Source organism: Agelaius tricolor, unplaced genomic scaffold (assembly GCF_023055355.1).
Source record: "Agelaius tricolor isolate 1412-34295 unplaced genomic scaffold, bAgeTri1.0.p SCAF_1, whole genome shotgun sequence".
NCBI lineage: Eukaryota > Metazoa > Chordata > Aves > Passeriformes > Icteridae > Agelaius > Agelaius tricolor.
The window spans coordinates 5,690,505-5,709,569 of record NW_027269261.1 but is presented as its reverse complement, the minus strand read 5'-3'; the positions used below and the strand labels follow the sequence as shown (position 1 = coordinate 5,709,569).

Genomic DNA, 19,065 nt, shown 5'->3' with positions numbered 1-19,065 from the left:
TGTCCCAGCTAGCTCATCCTTGGCAGAAATAAAAGCCTCAATTTGCCTCCACTGTGGGCAAAGAGCTGGTGGGCTGTGCTGTCAGTCAGCTCACATCCCTGCCAGCAAGGTGGGTTGTATTTGTGCAGCAGAGTTCAAGTGCTGTGTGCTAGGGAAGGAATCCAAACATCTGCTGGTGGGCAAAGATACCCAAAGCCATGGGTGAAACATTGCACTTTTGCACCAGGAGATGATGGCTGCCCTTACAAGCCCAGATGTGATGATCTTTTTCACTGCTGAGTTTTGTCCTGTCTCTCTAGCTGATGCAACTCAGCCTTTTAGGGAAAAAAAAAAGTTCACTGGCCATTTTTGCTTTTTCTTCCCTGTGGGTTTCATTTCTATCAAGTAGAAATTTAGCTGAGTTTCAAATCATCTCTGGTTTTGAATGAGTAGGCAAGAGACTTGGGTTTTTACTGCTTTGTAACAACAGGGAATACAAACCTATTGGGCTCTGGTGGCTGCAGTCAGCAAAGTGGGGACAGATCATGCAAATCAGTTTTTAAGAGGCTTTCTGGCTCTCCAGAGGCTGAGCCACCAAAAGCTCATTGGTGGGACAGTGGCTTAGCAGCACCATGGTGCTGTGAGCTGACAGCTGAATTTATTGTCAGAAGAGTCCAACCAGACCAGGAGTGTTTTGTCCTGCTTTGTGGATGTTGTCAGGGCTCAGGGCCTTTGAAACCTTGCAGAGGAATTCCCCAGTGCATTGCTGAGCCTGGATTTTTAAAGGTTCTGTGCCTTTCAGAAGCAGGTGGAGTTGGTGGCCAGAGCTGTTGGGTTGCAGCTTCTGTAAGTTCAACAAGAGGAGGTGTTGAAGACAGCAGCTAAAGTTATGCCAGCCCTCCCCCTGTCTGACATGGAGCTATTTATTCTCTCTGGTGCTTCCTGGTTTACCATTGTCTCTACAGTTTATCCACCTGTGGATCTGCAAAATCCCATGGCTGTTGTCAATGGGAGCTGTGGGAAGTGGGCAGCAGAATGCATTAGCTAACCTGTTTTTCAAGAGTTGCAGCAATCAGTTGATTTCCTGGAACCATAGTTTGGATTAGGCTGAAACTGTTTGAAAATTCAGGCCAAGTGTCCAAAGTGGGCATCAGAGCACAACTGCCCAGCCTTCCTGCAGACATCCTGAACCCAAGGCAAGGGAAACCCCTTGTAACCTTTTTCAGGTGAGAAAGTGAAAAATCCATGAGCTGTCTTGGATGGGGAAAGCTGCAAGCCTGGGCAAGATTTACTTGTCCACTTTCTCAAAAGAAGGGTGATCACTTTGGTGCTGGAAATGTTGCTGCCAGAGGGAGAATTCAAAATGCAAAATACAAAGTAGGGAGAGAGGAAAGCTAAATGACCAGAAATCAGGGGTCCTAGGTAGGTGGGAGGGAAGTGGTTGGACGTCTTCATGAGCAGCATGACAGCTATGCCTTTAAAAACCCAATGGATTCCTCAGCCTGAGCTAAAATAGATGAAATTGTATTAGAGATCACAGTGAAGACTGTAGCTGGAAGCCATGGTGGTACTTGCCATTGGCAGCAAACTCTTTTCCAGAGCTGCCTTTGTAAGTCGAGGTTGCAAGTAAATCTTGCCCAGGCTTGCAGCTTTCCCCATCCAAGACAGCTCGTGGATTTTTCACTTTCTCACCTGACAAAGGTTACAAGGGGTTTCCTCTGCCTTGGGTTCAGGATGTCTGCAGGAAGCCTGGGCAGTTGTGCTCTGATGCCCACTTTGGACACTTGGCCTGAATTTTCAAACAGTTTCAGCCTAATCCAAACTATGGTTCCAAGAAATCAACTTGATTGCTGCAAGAAATAGTCAACCCAGCTTTTGTGCCATGACAGCAGAGAGCATGGCTTGGGCTAAGGCTCTAAACCAGGTACTGTCAAAGCCTGTATATGGCATTGAATGCATTAAGAAAAAGTCTAGAATCATATTGCAATAGGCTGCTTCCCAAAGAAGGTCTTGCTGCAATTTTTGTTTTTATGTAAAAGGACCTGGCTTCCTTTGTTTAGAAAGCTGTACGCTGTCTTGCTGTGGCAAAAGGTAACATCAGACTTCTTACTGGAAGGCTGTTTGTGCAAAGCATCCCTGAAACGCGTCAGAGAAGGGCCACGTGGTGCTGATGGCTTTTACAGAAGTTGTTCCAGACACTGCACTGAGCAGTGGGCTCTGGAAGCTGTATCTGGGGAGAGATCTGGGAGAAATATGGTCTGTCAGTTCCTGAACAGAGATGTAAGGACAGGGAGAGGAGTGCTGTCTGTTAGATTAGATAGAAGGGCTGGCCTAAGCAATGATAGGCTGGCTCTGTTGGAGAGCCAGCCTTGAAGGTCTTGTGCTTAGGAGTGGTGCTGTGGTAGCTGAGGAGATGCCTGCATAGTGAGTGATGAGTCTGGAAGACAACAGGCTCAAACCTTGTCTATGGACAAAATGAAGCACGCCTTTTGGAGAGAGACACCAGAGTTAATTATTAGTTTTAGCCCTTAACACTCAAATCCTAAATCATACTGAAAGAAATAGGCCCTGTTGGTCACCACTGATACCCACATTTGTCTGGCAGCAGGTCCACATGTCTCTTTCTGGTCCTTTGTCTGTGTTCATTAATGCCTCTGCCACCTTCCTGGCTTGCTTTGTTCTAAATGCACAGACTGGATCTCTTGCTCTTTCTCCTTAGCAAATGGTCTCCCCTTCTGGTTGCTGCTTCCCCGTTTCTCCTCTCTGCTCTGACACTTTACCTGCTGGAGCAGTGTTTTCCTGTCCAATTTGTTCTCCTATTTGCTCTCAACTCACAATTTGCTTTTGCAGAGGATCCTCAGATTGTTGTTGCCATGAACTGACTCTGCGGTTTCTGTGTCGGGAGGGGCTGAGCGCTTCCCTTGGCTTGCAGCACATTTCCTTCTCCTGCTGTGGCTCTGCTGAGATCCTCCTGCTGTCTGCCCTGCTTGCACAGAGGCTCCAGGACCTTCTGTGAACCCCATGGCTTTGTTCCTCTCTGGTGGTTGTTCCTGCCTCCCTCTGCTGAGTGCAGTGCCCTGCTCTGAGTGGCTGCACTGGGAATTCTCCCAGGGAATGCAGGCAGCAGGTGGATGTGCCATGCTACCAACACCATTCTGGCCTGCATTCCATGCCACTGCCTCTGTGTCAGGGGTGGGGCACTGGCTGGGTTTGAGGGTTTCAGTTACTCTTGGCTCTTCCAGCCTTGTGTGATGGAGGAACTACAATGCCAAGCTCGGCAGTAGTAGCAGATGGGGAGGGTGATGATGGCTGTGGTCACCTCCTGCTCAGTTTGTTTAGGTCCAGTGACTCTGCACAGTGCTCATTCCTCCCCAGGATGTGTCTGGGTTGAGGACTGACAGTGTGTAGCACGTTGCCTGCCTGTTAGATAACAAAATGTGCTTGAAGGAGTCAAGGGAAGGATTCCTGACACAGTATTCCTGCTAACTCCCTTTCCTGAGCTGGAGAGCAAGTCTGACTTGCTGCCACAGGAGCCAAAAGACATACCTGATGCTCAGGGATTTATGCAAGTCTTTGTTGGAGTTCTTGGCTTCACCTTTTCCTCACCTTTGTGTCCATTCTTCCATGTGCTGCAGCTCTGAGGGCCCTCCAAGGCTTTTTTATCCCAGCATTTCAGCACACAAAGAAGAGGCAGATAGATCCATGGGTAAAGACTGATCCATGTTGTCTATCACCTTATTTACACATGCTCATTAAGCAAATATCAAATTGGGGTTAATCATATAAAACAATGAGAGCTTTTGCCATTGTGGCCACCAAATCCTGAATAAGCAAAAGGAACAAGAGGAATCATGAAGTTGCTCAGAAAACAAACCTTAGCCAGAGATACTCTGGCATTCCTGTATAGGAGAAAGAGGCTGCAGCTCAGAAAGCACTTTAGTGTTTTCCATTGCAGATAAGAAGTTTTCCTTTTACTTTCTCACAGCTGTCTCTCTGGGGCTGTTTTCCCTTCATGTACTTTGTAGTTGAGCACCTTTTGTTTTGCCTCTTTGTTATTTATCCTCATTGAAATTTTTCTTTAATGCAGCATCAGATAAATTCCAGGCCAGAAAATGTGGCCTTTTAGGACAAGGCACCAAACCAATGGTTGGGTGGGAATTCATTATTGCACAGAGTTGCTCAGTTCATGAGCTCAGTAAAAGCAAAATAAGAAATCTGTGCACCTCCATGGTCATGAGGGGCTTGAGGAGAGGGTTTCAGTGTTGTGCTTTTGAGTTTAGGCTGATCTTCCACTATAAGGGATTGAGGAGAATTCAGTCTGGGGTGCAGCTACTCCATCCCTGCTTTCTGCAGACTTGTGGTTACTGCAGGGGCAGCTGTTACCAGCTACTGCCAGAGAACTGGCACTGAACACATCTGGCCACCTCTCAGAGTTCAGAAATGACTCTTTATGTGATGCTACAGGAGTAGTCTTAGAATAAATAGAATAAATAATATAAAATAAATAATATGAAGTGCTGTGCCTTGGATTTGTCTCATTTTCCGTGTCTTCTCTCTTGGTTTAAGACAAGTTAAGGGATGGACTCTCCAAAAATTACTTATTCTCAGTTTTGATAAGATATTTCCAAAGCAGAGCACTTCAGCTTTTATTTCTGACTTGCAAAGGTTTAAAAAAAGGAACAAAATATTTTTTGATGGACCAGAAACAGCTTTTATTTTATTTGCTGCTTAGCTACCAGTTGAAAATTGGGGTTTTTTTGCAGCTATTGCTAGTTATGGAAGAAGAGGATACTTAAGGATGCTGTAAAGCATGAATCCTTATTAGGTAATGCAACCCCCCTCCAGATTAATTTCTATGTTAAAAGTTATGAGGGTCTCTGGTGGTGTAGCTTAGAACCCCTAAGGGTTCACAGGTGGCAGGTTGATGATGAACATGCTGGAGGGTAGAAGATGTCTCTCTTCTCTGGGCCTTGGTACTTAAAGAGTTCATGAACCCAAAGGACAATTCCTGGCAGGCTCTGCCAGTCTGCTCCTCAGAGCTGATGACTGGCACCAGAAGGAGAGCTCTGCTGCTCCTTGTCAGCACCTCCTCCCTTGCCATGGGACCACTCCTCACCTGGCACAGTATCTCTTGTTCCCAAAGCCCTTCCACTGCAGGCATACAGAGCTGTTCGGTCCATGGCACCATCCTGGCCCCAGGTTTATTTTATTGTCTTATCCCCTGTGCAGGCATCAGAATAAGGGAATGTGCAAGCCCTTGCCCACAAAGTGCTTTTTCATTCCTCAGAGGAACGTTTTTGTTATTGTCACCGTGTCATAGCAGAGTCCCATGAAAAGAGACTTTGTTCCCATTCTTGGTGTTCCTGAGTTTCTCTGTGCAAGAGTGGCAGCAGTACCTGTGTTCTGAAAGGCTTTTGGGCTGCAGGTGATCCAGCTTTGATGAGAATCTTGTAAAATCTGCCCCTATACAAGTGCCTCCAGAGTCCTCCTGTCTTTCCTCATGCATGCAAACATGTTGCTTACTCTTGCAATTTAAAGAGAAGCTCCTGGTTGAGGAGCACTCCCAGCTGTTGCCCCACTTAAACAGTGTGGCAAATCTTTGGACAACACTTCCATTCCATCTTGTGTTTATCCCACTTGTGTTCCCAGTGGCTTCTGACTGGGTAAAAAAGGCATCAGGAGTGACTGAAATGAGCCCTGATTTCTGGAGTGTGAAAAATGCCAATCACTTGTTTTTTAACATTTTAAAAGTTTAATAGTAATAAAATGGATATAAAAAATAGCAATACAATTAAAGTAGTAACAACTTGGACAAATTGAATTAGGACAATATGAGACAATAAATACAAAGAGTTACAGATGTCCGGGTACCTTTTTCAGGGCAGCACAAACCCGAAAAAGGACACACAGAGGATTAACCCTTAAAAGCCATAGCCTGTTGCATATTCATACACCTCATACATGATGTATAAATTCCATTCAAATACAGGATTCTGTCTGGTCACCATCAACTTCTTCCTCCAAATCCTAACAGCGCCTTCCAGGTGGGAAGAAGTTGGTTTCTTCTGCTAATGGAGCAATAAATTCTTTCTCTCTGAAAGATTTAGGTGTCCTATGGCTGCTATCTCACTGAGAGTCCTTTCTTTAAAAAAAGTATCCTACATAGCAAAGTTTCTATTTTAACATTTTTTATAACCTAAAACTACATTTAACACAGTACTTAAGAGAATTAATACAGCATTACTTTCTAACACAACACATATAATATTCACTTTAATATTTGCAAAAAGCCAATAATAAAATACATGCATTTTTCACATGGAGGCAGCATGACAGCACCTGGCTTGCTGCCTGCTGTGGCCACATTACAGCCCAGCAGCTCTGGACCGTGCCTGCAGCTCTCTCTCCTGTCCTTCTGCAGCAAGCACCACTCTGCCCTTTCTTCTCCTCTCCACAGTGGCAGGAGCAGCCTGGCTGCCAGCCTGCCCCAGGCCACCCTTCTTTAAGATGCCCTGTACTGCTGAGATGAGGTGCAGAGGTGAATGTGAAGCCTCACTCTGCCCAAGTTCATCTTTTCTTTGCTTGCCCCGTGTAAATCAGGTTGTGCACTCACATGACAGCATTCCTTCTGTGCCACAGGGAACTTCAGGATCTGACCTGCCGCCTTGCCAACACCCTGAAGAAATATGGGATCCAGAAAGGGGACAGGGTGGCCATCTATATGTCTGTGTCCCCCCTGTCAGTGGCAGCCATGCTGGCCTGTGCCAGGATCGGTGCTGTTCACACCGTGGTCTTCGCTGGATTCAGCGCCGAGTCCTTGGCTGGGAGAATCATGGACTGTGAGTAGATGCAGCCTGGGGAACAAACACCTCTGTTTCAGTGCTCCAAGGCATGTCCCAGCCCTGTGTTTTCTTGGCAGAAGGAGTTTTCTTGGTTCATTCTCGCCTGGCAGGGCAGTTCACTCTCCCCTGCAGAGTGCAGTGAGGAGCCTTGTCCTGAGTGACACGTGCAGTGTCCTCTGGCCTTAGAATACTTAAGAATTTGCTTAACATTCAGTGTACTCTGGGTTATTGCTTGACAGCAGTGAAACTGGAAGGAAAACCAGATCTTAGGGATAGGGCTTGATTTGTTGTTTTGCAGTATAATTGCAGTGTTTCTTTGATACTCTTGGACAGAACTCATTCTGCATTCTCAACTGGGATCCTGTGATTTATGTACAGTACTGGAAGTGTTGGCAGCCTGCCCCTGCTCAGTGAGCCCTTCTACCAGCAGACAGAGCTGTTCTCAGCCCCAAAGTACTTGTATATTGTGATTAGGTAAAAAGTGATGCTAAAAATAGCAACAGAAGAAGAGGGAAATAGCCAGTGACTCATGTCCTAGCAGTCACATCAGTTTCTTTGTGGCTAGTGTGAGGGAATAAGTTTTACAGAAATTGTCATGTTCTTTTCTTCTTTCTAGTGGAGTTGATCTGCAGAGAGCAAGTGCATGTTTTAGTTATCCCTCACACAGGGAGCTGGGAAGAAGCTGTTCTGCATGTCAGCTTTGCAAGGCAGGGATAGATGGTTTAAACTGCAGTGAGTGACACTGAGCCTGCACGTTGGGAAAGACTTCCTCTCATTCATGATAGGCTTTGGAGTGGACTGCTGGGGAGAGGGTAGGGTAGATGCCACTGGAATGTTTTAGGAAGATGGAAGGGATAGCTGTCAGGAGTGGTTTAGCTGAAGCAGACCCTGCCTTGAGGTGGGGGAGATGGACTGGATAACCTATGGGGGTCCCAGCTACCCTGAATCTCTGTGTGTCTCAGGTTTTAAAGTTCTTTCATCAGTGACACTGACTGGTTTTGACTGGCAGCAGTTCTGAGTGTTTGTCACACATGTTGTCCTGTACATCACCCCCAAAGTAATGAAAGCTGGGTGTGCATACTAGCCTGGAAGACAGGCTGGCATGTCTGCTAATTCTTTCTCTTTTTAGCTGGATGCAAAGCAGTTATCACATACAACCAGGGAGTCAGGGGAGGCCGAACCATAGAGCTGAAGGCAACTGTGGATGAAGCTGTGAAGAACTGTCCAAGCATCAAACATGTGTTTGTGGCTCAGAGGACAGATAACAAAGTCCACATGGGTGACCGTGATATTCCCCTTGAAGAGGTATGTTCTTGTTGGATAACTCCTTTTAGGTCTGAGTGTTGGCCAGGATAACCTTTCTCTCCATAAGTGCTTTTGGGACCTGAGTTCTGCTCCTTACAGCATCTTCATCCTCAAATGGACTGCCTGTATTTGCAGACTGCTAGGATTGTGAGTCCATGCAGCTCAATCTATGTCTGGTTTATCTCAGCATGGGCAGGGGCTGTGCTGCTCCATTTCACAAGTCTTGCAAGCAGTGCTGAGATTTAAGGAGTGTTTCCTGAGACCCAGAGGCCATGGAGACCATCGTGGCTGTTGTTATTTTGCTGTGTTCAGACACTGTGTTATGGATTGCATGTGCACTCAGACTGGACCCTGCTGAAAGGCAGTGCAGAAATAATGAAGTTCCTAGAGAGGCTTCATCCAGCCATGAACAGTGTTGTGGTTGTCCCATGGTGGTAGAACAGTGATGGCTTGGAAATATTTAGAGCCTGTGCTTCCTGGGGAAGAAAACAGCAGCTGTTTTTATGTATTTAGTGCCACACATGGGATTCCAGCCTAATGCAGAAGTAGCTTTATCAGTTTGCTGGCAGCAGTAAACAGGAACTACTCATGCTAATAATGCCTGGAAAAAGCTAATCTGCTGGCAAGATAATTGCTCAAGAGTCTCTGTGCTGGTCACATGAGATAGGAAGAAGTAAAAGTGTAAGTTAAACAGAGAAGACAAGCTTTACTCAGAAATTGTCTTACTCCTTACTCCACAAAGGACACTGATTATTTTCCTTGGTCTGCAAACAGCCTGAGGTACTTTAATGATCCAAGAGCTGAGCTCATGCCATTGTCAGTTTTGGGATCTGAAACAAAGCAAGTATTAAACAGTTATTGGTGTTATAACTGTCCTTGCTGATCTTTACAGCAGCTGTACTTTCCAGCTCTTGTGCAATGGCTTACTGCAAAATATAAGCTCATGTTGTAATGGAGCATATGAGGATTCCATCTTTGTTTCAAAAACTGACAAGTCAACCTGAATTGGCAGTGCTGAAATGTCATGAGAAATACCTGAGATGAGCAACAGTGCTCTAACTCAGAGGCTAAGAATTACATTTTGTGAACTCTTCCTATTTTATTAAGCTTTGTTTGTCAGATGATTTTAAACAGCTGGATTTTAAACATTACCTACTGATGGTAATGTTCACTTGTAACTACAGTGTGTTTATAGTGTATTCTCATAAAAAGGCAGTACCAAGAAATTCCTCCAAGGGGCCACCTAATAATTCTTGCAGGAATTATTCATTAGGACAGTACAGAGCTCGAGAGAGGCTCTGACCCAGCAGGGCATTGCATCCTTCCCTCCTGTGGTTCTGACTGTGGGGGTGAGGAGAGGATCTCACCCAGCTAGGCAAAGAGGGGAGTATGAAGAGAGTAAAGACAGAGGCAGGAGAGTAAAGCACTCTTCTTCTGGGTAGAAAAATTAGAATTTGAGGATGGACAGGGCAGTCATCCACTGCTGGGGCCAGGGAAGGGAGGTGAACACACAGTTTAACTGTAGCACTGCAGATTTTACAGGAAAAGGAATGTACTAACAATATCCAGCCAGCCTTGCTGCTGCTGTCAAGTGTTTGCAGTCACATTTTGGATTTCTACCAGCAGCTTGCAAAAGCTTGAAATCTAAGCAGCTATGACTTACCATTTATTCCCCAGAAATGTTATTTTATCTGGCCAGTTCTCCTTGACTTCTCTGCCCAGCAGAGGTACTGGTGGAAATGTTAGATGCTGTGGTAGGAACCTTTCCACCAGGTGAGCCCATTTAAGCTATGATATATCCATGGACATTTGTGAGGGGCAACAGCAGTGGTGGCTCTTGTCTCTGGATGCTGTGGCCTTGCTTACAGAGGGAGTGATGCTTGGCTCCATATAACCAGTCTTTCCATTATTATCACATTTTCTTTCTCAGGAGATGACCAAGGCAGATTCCACCTGCCCTCCAGAGAGCATGGACAGTGAAGATGTGCTCTTCATGCTGTACACCTCAGGCAGCACTGGGAAACCCAAAGGAATTGTTCACACCCAGGCTGGATACCTGCTGTATTCTGCTCTCACACACAAGGTAACTCAGCTGCCTCCTCTGAGAAAGGTTCACTTTTTTCAGTGCTGACAAGGGAGACCTGGATCAGGGAGGGGTGCTGCATTCTCTGCTTGCTGCCCTGTTGGCTTATTGGTTGTAAACAAGCTGGAAAACATCTGAGCTGTGTAATTAATCTTCAGGATATGTTCTGAGGAATATGATACTATGCAAACCCGAACACAGAATTATGAAAGCAAGGAAATAGCAGCGCTGCTCTTGCATTTAAAACGTGCCAATGTTGGCTGCCCAAAATTTGCAGCTGAGGAGATTCTGGAAAGAATCTTACTGGCAGTGGTAATGTGGATATTATTGTAGTATTTTGCATTGGGGTGCTGCACTTTTTTATTTCAGAGAGGATCTGGACACTTAAACCAGCCTCTTCACATAGTACTTGTTCTCTGAAGAACACAAATTGTATTTCTCCTCTTGTGTTTGCACTTCTGCTTTTCTGGGTGTTTCTGGGTGATCTGGGGAAAATGTTTTAACCTCCTTTCTCATGAAAATGGAAAGAGTCAAGGCACTGCTTCTTGAAGCTTCTGGTCTGAGGTCTGCATATTAAAAGGTAACAGTGAAATGAGGAGAGGACTGTGGTGACAGATCCCCATCTGGTTTTAGTGGTATCACCCTGTTTGTAATCACACACAATTCATGTGAAGGTTTTCTTTCTTTAGGCTGACATGGTTGAATTTTTAGAAGATCTGAATGTTCAAGTGTCAGACTTCTCTGCATGAAGGGCATTTTTACATCAGCTTTTCTAAGTGACAGCATAAACACCAAAGCATCTCTTTCTTAGTCCAGAAGGTAGATCTGCACCTTGGTGCATTTTCTCCACCTGCAGAGTGCAAGAGAGGGAAAGGCACGTGGAAAAGTAAGGTGAGAATTGTCTTTTCTAGATAGAGAGATCAGCTGACCTGTGTGATCTCTGTGGTCTTTGCACTCACATGTGACACTCTTGTCACACACTCATGGGTTTGTTTTTTGTTTTTGGTTTTTTTTTTAGTTCTGATCCATAAACCTGACTCCTTATGAGTCAGGACCTCTTTACCATATGGTAGAGGAGTTAGATTTACAGTGGGAAGCATTTGCCATATCCAAGAGAAGATAATGAGTTCTCCAAGATCTTTATCTTGAATTTGATGAGTAAGGAGAGGGTAGCATCTGGAAAGTGACGCTCTCATATAGAGAAGCTGAGTGGCTAAGAATATTTCTCAGTAAATGTCTTATGGGCACCTATCTCCAGGCAGGTGATCCAGATCTCTCCAGATCTCTCATGGAAATCTGTTGATATTACTGAAAGATCTGAGACTTTGTGGTCTGTAGCTTCCCTGCAACTCAGAATCAGCTCTACTGTGTGGACCACCTGGAGCAGGCATCCTTAGGTATCCAAGGCTCTGAGCTTTGGTTGGAGCTTTGTTGCTCCAGCTGAGCAGCTGCTGGTACAGCTGTGCTTCCTGTGTGTTTGCAAACGTGCCAGGAGCCTGGGAGCCCTGGTGCTGGTCCCTCTGATTCACTTCCTCACCTCAGGCTGGTCTTTGTTTGGCCATGGCCCACACGCCAGGCTCCGCTTGCCCCGTGCACTCTCCTGCTCCCAGCTGGATGCCCAGTCCAGCACCTCTCCTTTGAGCACCTCCAACAGGAAATCAGCTGGCCTTACATTTATCTTTGCAGTATGTGTTTGACTACCAGCAAGGCGATGTTTTTGGCTGTGTGGCCGACATTGGCTGGATCACAGGACACAGCTATGTTGTGTACGGACCACTCTGCAATGGAGCCACCTCTGTCCTGTTTGAAAGCACTCCAGTGTACCCTGACCCAGGTGAGGAAGTGGTGGGAAAAGGTTTGGCTAGATACAGTAAACAGGTTTAGAGACCTGTCCAGGGTGACCTGCCTGCTGAGGAGAGGTAAGCTCCATTGCTTTGGATCCTGTGTATACAACACTCAGGAACATCTGTGAATCCAGGGTAGGGAAAAGAAGCTGTCATTGCTTTTGCTGTGTACTCACAGTAGTAACAGCTCCAAGCTTTGGCTGTTAACCTTTCAGCTGAGCGTTTGCAGCAGTATATCAGTGCTGGAAAGGGAAAAAGCCACTTTGTGATTTCCAGGTCGTTACTGGGAAGTGGTGCAAAGGTTGAAGATTAATCAGTTCTACGGTGCACCTACGGCGATACGCCTGCTGCTGAATTATGGAGAAGAGTGGGTGAAGAAATATGACAGATCTTCCTTGAGGGTTTTGGGTTCAGGTAAGGGACATGAAATCTTCATCTGAAAAAGACAAAGGGTTCTAGCTGGTGAAATGAAGATGCCAGAGGAGCTCAGCTGATCACATGGAATGTGGTTAGAAAAAAGATGATGAAGCAGGCTCTGTGTCTGGCTTTTCAAATATTTTCTCAGCAGAAGAAGCAACAAAATCACATTTTGGGTCCATTGAACTTTTGGATGATTGCCTGTTTCCTAGATTATTCTGCAGGGTCACATTCTTGGCTAAAAAGATTTATCTAATGTTAAAGGGCATCACTTTGAATTTTACTGGCATAGGTGACCCAAGCAGCATTTTTCTGCATTATTTTCTATTCTGGAGGTTCTTATTACATGACCTGCATTGATTAGTTACTTTCAGTGATATTAATTTCTTGCCTTTTGGTCCTTCTGGAAAAAGTCAGTCCTCAGTTACATGAGTGCATCGCAGTCCTTTGTGCATCCCAGGAAAAGTGTGGTGAGCGTTCTGCTTGGAGATCTTGTGTTCAGCTTGTGGTGCACCAAGAGGGAGAATGAACTGCCTGCAGTCTCCTGGGTCTCAGGTTGTTTTCTTTCTTGTTTTGCTCTAGTGGGAGAGCCCATCAACAAGGAAGCTTGGCAGTGGTTCTACCAGGTGGTGGGAGAAGGGCGCTGTACCCTCGTGGACACGTGGTGGCAGACAGGTAAGAGGCAACTTTGGGGGGCACAGGGAACCCAGACAGGCTGCTGGTGGGGAGAGAGGGATTAACACATATCAATTTGGTCCAACAAGTCTGTCAAAAAAACCCCTCCTGGCATTTGGATAAGCTTTTGAGAGTCACTGGGGAGTTTCTGCACGTAACAGCAATGTTATGTGCAGAATGTGTTTTACAACATGTAAAAGCAATAGCAATGTTGGTTTTTTTGTTTTCCTCTAAATGTTCTTTGATATTCTGAGTGCTGGAAAATGCCAATTGCTGCTAGAAAAACGAGGCAGAGATTGAATTTCTGGGCAAAGCTGGCAATAGTCAGCTTGAATTGCAAAATTCATATTCAGTTGATTAACTGTCCTAACCTTGTTATGGTGTTTTCATGCAAAAGCACTGAAAGCACCGCATGGCCACAATCTATACTTAGGTGTGCTTTGTTCTCCTTTCTGGGAATAATCAGGGCAGGATGGGAAACTCAGCTGTGTAGTCAAAGGGACCTGGTGCAGATTGGAAAGGAGTGAGTGGAGACTTGCTGGCTGCCCACCAGCAAGGTGGCTGGAGGACAGTGGCCATCACCCAGCAGGGCTGCTGAAGAGCACCTTCTCCCATGATTGAATTGATGTTCTGTAGCTGCATCGGCCCTGGAGCTCTGATGCCTCAGAAAGGATGCACTTGTGTATTGGCAACATGCTTGGCCCAGCTGTGGGCAGCAGTTGAGGTTTTTTTGCTGTGTACAAGCTGCTGGACACAGTGAGTGCTGTCTCCAGGCCAGCTGGAGCAGAGCTGGCCTCTTCCTCCTGGCCCCCCTGGCCACGTGCTGTACCCAGAGTGGGGTTGTACTGCCTGGTGGGGTCCTCTGCTTGAAGGAGCCCTGCAGCTCCTTCCTGGCTCCTTCCTCAGCACCCAGTCCTCTCTCTTCTGGGCACCAGCACTCAGGAGTTGCTAGAGGTGTCTTGCAATATGTCCTTCTCAAGTCATGAGATCCAGTTTGCCATGGAGACAGGAGCACAGCTGCTGGCATTCTGCCTCTGCTGAAAAATAGTCTTAAACTACCATTGAGCAGCATATTCATTCCCTTTCCAGTCAAGCTGCTCCTGATTTTGTCCTTATTCCTGCTAGCAGGCTCTCTATCTCAGTGTGATAAATTTTCTTCTGGCACACAACCAAGTTCCATTTAATCCAGACCAGACTTGCAGGCTCTTTTTTTTTTTTTTAATTTTCAGAATTGAAATAAAACCACCTCAGAATTCAGAGCAGCAAAGTTAACTGCTATCTACTTCACCTACTGATTTCTTAAATCTTTTGAGTTCCTACATGCTGAGCAGAAGGAAAGATGACTGGCTAGGTCTTTCCTCATCATATGCTTTCTTCCTCACTGCTCTGAAAGAAAACACCATGGAGAAGCAGTTGGTTACTGCACACTGATGTAATTGAGAAGAATTCAGTTTTGCCCTAACACTTTTTGGTTTGTTTAACAGGTGCATGCAGTGTTCATGCTGTGTTATCTATTTCCTCCAAAGTACAGTGTTCTATCTTGCATTAAACTGTATCTCTTCTGGGATTTTGTCAGGTGAGGGGTTAAAAAACACTGCTAGTTTTTTAACCCCTGTTAACAGTCTGTTAGTGCACAGTACTTGGTCTTGCCTTGAACCAGGCACAGTTTTGTAGGTAAACAGTTACCAGCTCCTGGAAGCATAATTAATGATAAATATTCATGACATTGATTTTATTAGAAAGTGGAATCAATCTTTTTCTACAGTTGATGCTTTAATAAAGAGGAAGCCAGTTTAATCCTGGAAAGATTATATATGCCATTTAAACATAAAAGGAGCGTGGGAAGAGATCACAGGAGCAATGTGATGGATGCTGGCTGTGGTCCTGCAGTGTCACCTTTCCTATACAGTTTCAGAATAGCTGGTTAATTGTGCTGCTGTGTGCAGTGTCCTCCACGGGACACTGCTCTCCAAAGCAGCAACCTGTTGCCAGCTAATAAAGCCTGGCAGGCATCAGCAAATGGTGATTTAAGGATCCACTTTAAAGTCTTTGGATGAGGCAAATGAGTGAGAGAGCAATCATGAGAAGCAATTTTAATAGTGTGGTGAGTGCAGATGAAAAATTCCTATGGATCTTGCTGTTAAGATACCTGGTTGTGATTGACAGTAAAGCTGTGTTTGAGTTTTAGGTGTAGTTCTTCATGATGCAGAAGAATCACTAGGTATTTTCACTTTTGTCACTGATTTCACCAAAAAAAAGCAGCCATGAAGAGTCTCAGGTTTCTGTGGTTGAGATGACCCCCGAGGTTTTAGAAGGTCTTTTCTTTCCCAGCCCTGTGACTGAAGAAAAAGTCAAAATTCATTGGTTTTGCTTTTCAAGGTTGTTTATTTTTTCTTACCTAATACATTCTTTCTCTGAACCACTGAGGTCTGTCTGGCAGGTCAGGTTGTGGCACACTGACCGCCCTTGGGGTCGTGTCAGGTTTTTATACTAAGAACTAAGTGCACTTTATTTACAATAATTTTTCAATACCTATCACCTATTTTAGGCACTCTGTCTCTACTCTAAACCAATCCAGAAGTGCCACCATCCCAGCAGAAGATGGAGGGCAAGAAGAAGAAGGACAGGACACACCCAGATTCCTCCATCTTGCCTCTTGAACCCCCTTTCTAAAAACCCCAAAATTCTACTTTTTCACCCTGTGACAAATTAACTATCATTCTACTCAAACTCTTGTGGCTTGTAAATCTTCACACAAAGTTGGTCATTGTTTCCATGGGCTAAAATCAAAGGCACAGGTATCTTTGACTCTGTGCCAAGGTCTCTGAGCCCCCTGGCAGGGTCTCAAATCACCCAGGGCAGCCAGAGCAATGTCCTGGGTCCCGACAGAAGAGAAGCTGGTTTTGAAAGACATCTCTGGATACCCCATGGAAGCTTTTGTTGTTGGCATTGTCTCACATTGGTTTAGGCTGGGTTGGTGCTTCTGGAACAGATTTCCCCAGAGCAGTCACTCCAATCTGTGTGTAGTGGCAGAGAGCCCCACTCTGCTGCCAGCCAGGATCTCTCCATGTGAGAGGGGAGCCCTGTTCAAAGCACCCATCCCCTGCTCAGACCCTGCTGTCCTTGCCCAAAGTCTGGGTGGGTTTGTACCCTGCTGACAGCGTGGGCAATGTGGAAACACAGCTTTTCCCTGCCAGCTCTGCCTCTGAATAGAAAGGCTTCATAAGGGCAGGGTAGAGCCTAGGAGTTTTGCTTGATGTCATCTGTCAGGGGTTAAAACTGGTACTTCTAAACCAATTTATAAGAGGTCTTCACCGTGCAAATGATTTTTAAGGCACCCTTGCTACCATACAGCTCCTTCAGGAGTGAGGCTTTGCTGCCTGGTGTGTGGCTGGGGATGTGGCAAACACCATGCTGAAGCACAGCTCTCAGTGCTGCCTGGAGGATCAGGAGTGGCTTAGCAAGAGCAGCCTTCAGCTCAGTCAGGGTCCCTGTTCTGATGCAGGTTTTGTCTGTGCAAACAGAGGTCAGCAGGTGTCTGGGGTTCCAGCTTCTTCCTGGAACAATTCAAGCTCCTCTTTTCAAAAGTTACAGAAACATGAAGTGAATGCATGCCCGTCGATAAAATGGGAAATACTTCTATGTGTGAGCTACATGTGAAAACATTTTCTAGAGATCTAAAGCTTAAGGACATCAGAGACCCTTCTTCAGAGCTGGATGCAAATTCAGGGTCAAAATCAGCCATTCCAACCCCTGGTTTCAATTTTCACAAGCTCAGCAAAGCTGGTAGAGGAATGCACTCTCCATGTGGCAGAACTTACCTTTATTTATAGAGCTGTATTTTTAAAAGCCTTACTCTCCTTTGTTTTTGTTTCTCTCTTGTGTTTCTGAATTAGATTTAGAATAGAAAAGACCTCATTAAGGCTGGAGTCTGATTTAATGTTCATCCCAGCAGGAATGGAAAAGGATGATTAAAAGGTTCAATTTTGACTAGAAAATAAGCTCAACCTGCCTGTAAGGGGTGGGTTAATCTCATGCTCTGTAATAACAGTAATTCAGACTCCTGAAGTGTTTTTCCTGCTAACCTTAGACAGCTGTGGAAACACTAGAAGGAGATAAATCCCCTGACATGCTGATGCTTTCCCTGTAAAATCACTTCTGGGTAGGAAGTGGGGCTGCTGAGTGCTGCCCATGCCAGGCTGTGCTGCTTTCAGATGTCTGTGCTGCTTGGTCCTGCAGAAATCATTCCCAGTGGCTTTCTTGCAAGGTGGCTTCACTGTTTTTCTTCTTGACCTAAGAAGAGCTGGAATTTGCTTTCACCCAGCCGTGGATGGACTACATATATTTTGTTTTTCATTTCTCTTCCAGAAACTGGTGGCATCTGCATTGCCCCACGGCCCTCGGAGGAGGAAGCTGAGATCATTCCAGCTATGGCTATGAGACCTTTCTTTGGGATTGTGCCTGTGCTCATGGATGAGAATGTGAGTTGGAGCTGTGCTGGGTGCCCAAATGAGAAGCTGGTGTGTTTTTCTGCTTTAATCACCTTTTGGGTGGCAAAGGAACAGCATCCAGAAGCATGATTGTTTCTCCTTAAAAGTGGTGGAATAGATGATCAATTTATATTTATACATAGAGAGAGCATATCTCAGTTGTCCATACACATTTCTCAACAGGGCATTGCAAGGGTCTACAAGAGTTGTTTGCATTTATTTTCTCCACTTGTGACCCTCCCCTGGCAGTCTGCAGTGAGCAACAGGGTGACTCTTGCTGGATCCATGACACAGAAGCTGTTTATTATTCCTCTTTTGTTCACCTGTTCATCCTTGCTGTGCTTGAACCTGCAGGGAGAGGTTATAGAGGGCAATGATGTGTCTGGTGCACTCTGCATTGCCCAGCCATGGCCTGGCATGGCCAGAACAATCCATGGAGATCACCAGCGCTTCATTGATGCCTATTTCAAAGCCTACCCAGGTAAGGAAAGTGCCAAGGGAAGGCAGTTTCACTGCACTAAGAAGCACACTGAATATTTTCAGCATGAAATTATTGAATATTGAATATTCAGCATGAATACTGAATATTTCTGTACCATGGTGGCTTGGGGTGTGTGTCACAGGTTGCAAGCAGGCCCTGATGGTTTTAGGTAGTGTTGACCATTCTAGCTGTCAAAATGGATGTATTTTCTAGAAAACTTTAATGCCCAAGCTGTAAAGTCCAAGTACCTTTTCTCTGGAGCTTTGTATCTCACTTGGGAAAAAGGCATATTGGATGGGAAATACCTCATGCATCACTGAATCTTAACCTTCCTTTTTAAAATCTGGTCAAGTTTTCTGGTAAGTAACTAGAAGTGGCAGAGAAACGTTTTTGATAGGACATTGGACAAGACAACTGTCTTCACTCAGGAGAAGAAACTGAAAGGGATTTGAAAGCTACAGGGTGGCAAGAATTAGGCAGGCAATCCTGAAAATTGCACGAAATACAAAATGGGCTGGATAATAAGAATGGGAAACTGCTACAAGAAATTGAGTGACCCCATAGTCTCTTATTACTCTCTACATTTGCATTTATGTCTTGTTGTTATTTAGTTGATAGTTGTTTAATTGATCTGGAAGGGCAGAAAACATGACTGAAAGTCCATGAATAGGGCAGTAATGGGTCCTGGCAAGAACCACCTTCAGATTTCACAGCAGTAGCTGCCTGCTGCTTCTCAGATGTGCCACTGGAACAATTCAGATCTAAACATGGGCTTGGTGAAGAGCCAACACAATCTGTGTTACAGGATGTTCCTCAGTGACATTACAGTTTCCAGGAAACCTTGGGCCTTTTCCAGTTTCCATCAAATGGTTTAGACCCTCCATGCTTATCATGGGCTGGTTTGGAGTTTTTAGCTGATCTGATTAGCAGTGTTTCTCCCACATTCACA

At 45.3% G+C, this 19,065-nt stretch overlaps 1 protein-coding gene across 5 annotated transcripts in view; it reads left to right on the top strand.

The window, feature by feature from the left end:
* Positions 1 to 19,065, top strand: part of ACSS1 (acyl-CoA synthetase short chain family member 1) — a 40,722-nt gene that overhangs the window by 5,991 nt on the left and 15,666 nt on the right. For all 5 annotated transcript variants that reach the window (XR_011677206.1, XR_011677219.1, XR_011677275.1 and 2 more), the window contains exons 3-10: positions 6,619 to 6,818; positions 7,951 to 8,126; positions 10,057 to 10,209; positions 11,896 to 12,043; positions 12,330 to 12,467; positions 13,053 to 13,145; positions 17,514 to 17,626; positions 17,990 to 18,116. Coding sequence is in view for 1 of the 5 variants with exons in the window: in XM_071418474.1 (XP_071274575.1) it covers positions 6,619 to 6,818; positions 7,951 to 8,126; positions 10,057 to 10,209; positions 11,896 to 12,043; positions 12,330 to 12,467; positions 13,053 to 13,145; positions 17,514 to 17,626; positions 17,990 to 18,116 (1,148 nt within the window). In the remaining 4 variants the exon portion in view is untranslated. The remainder of the gene's footprint in view (positions 1 to 6,618; positions 6,819 to 7,950; positions 8,127 to 10,056; positions 10,210 to 11,895; positions 12,044 to 12,329; positions 12,468 to 13,052; positions 13,146 to 17,513; positions 17,627 to 17,989; positions 18,117 to 19,065) is intronic.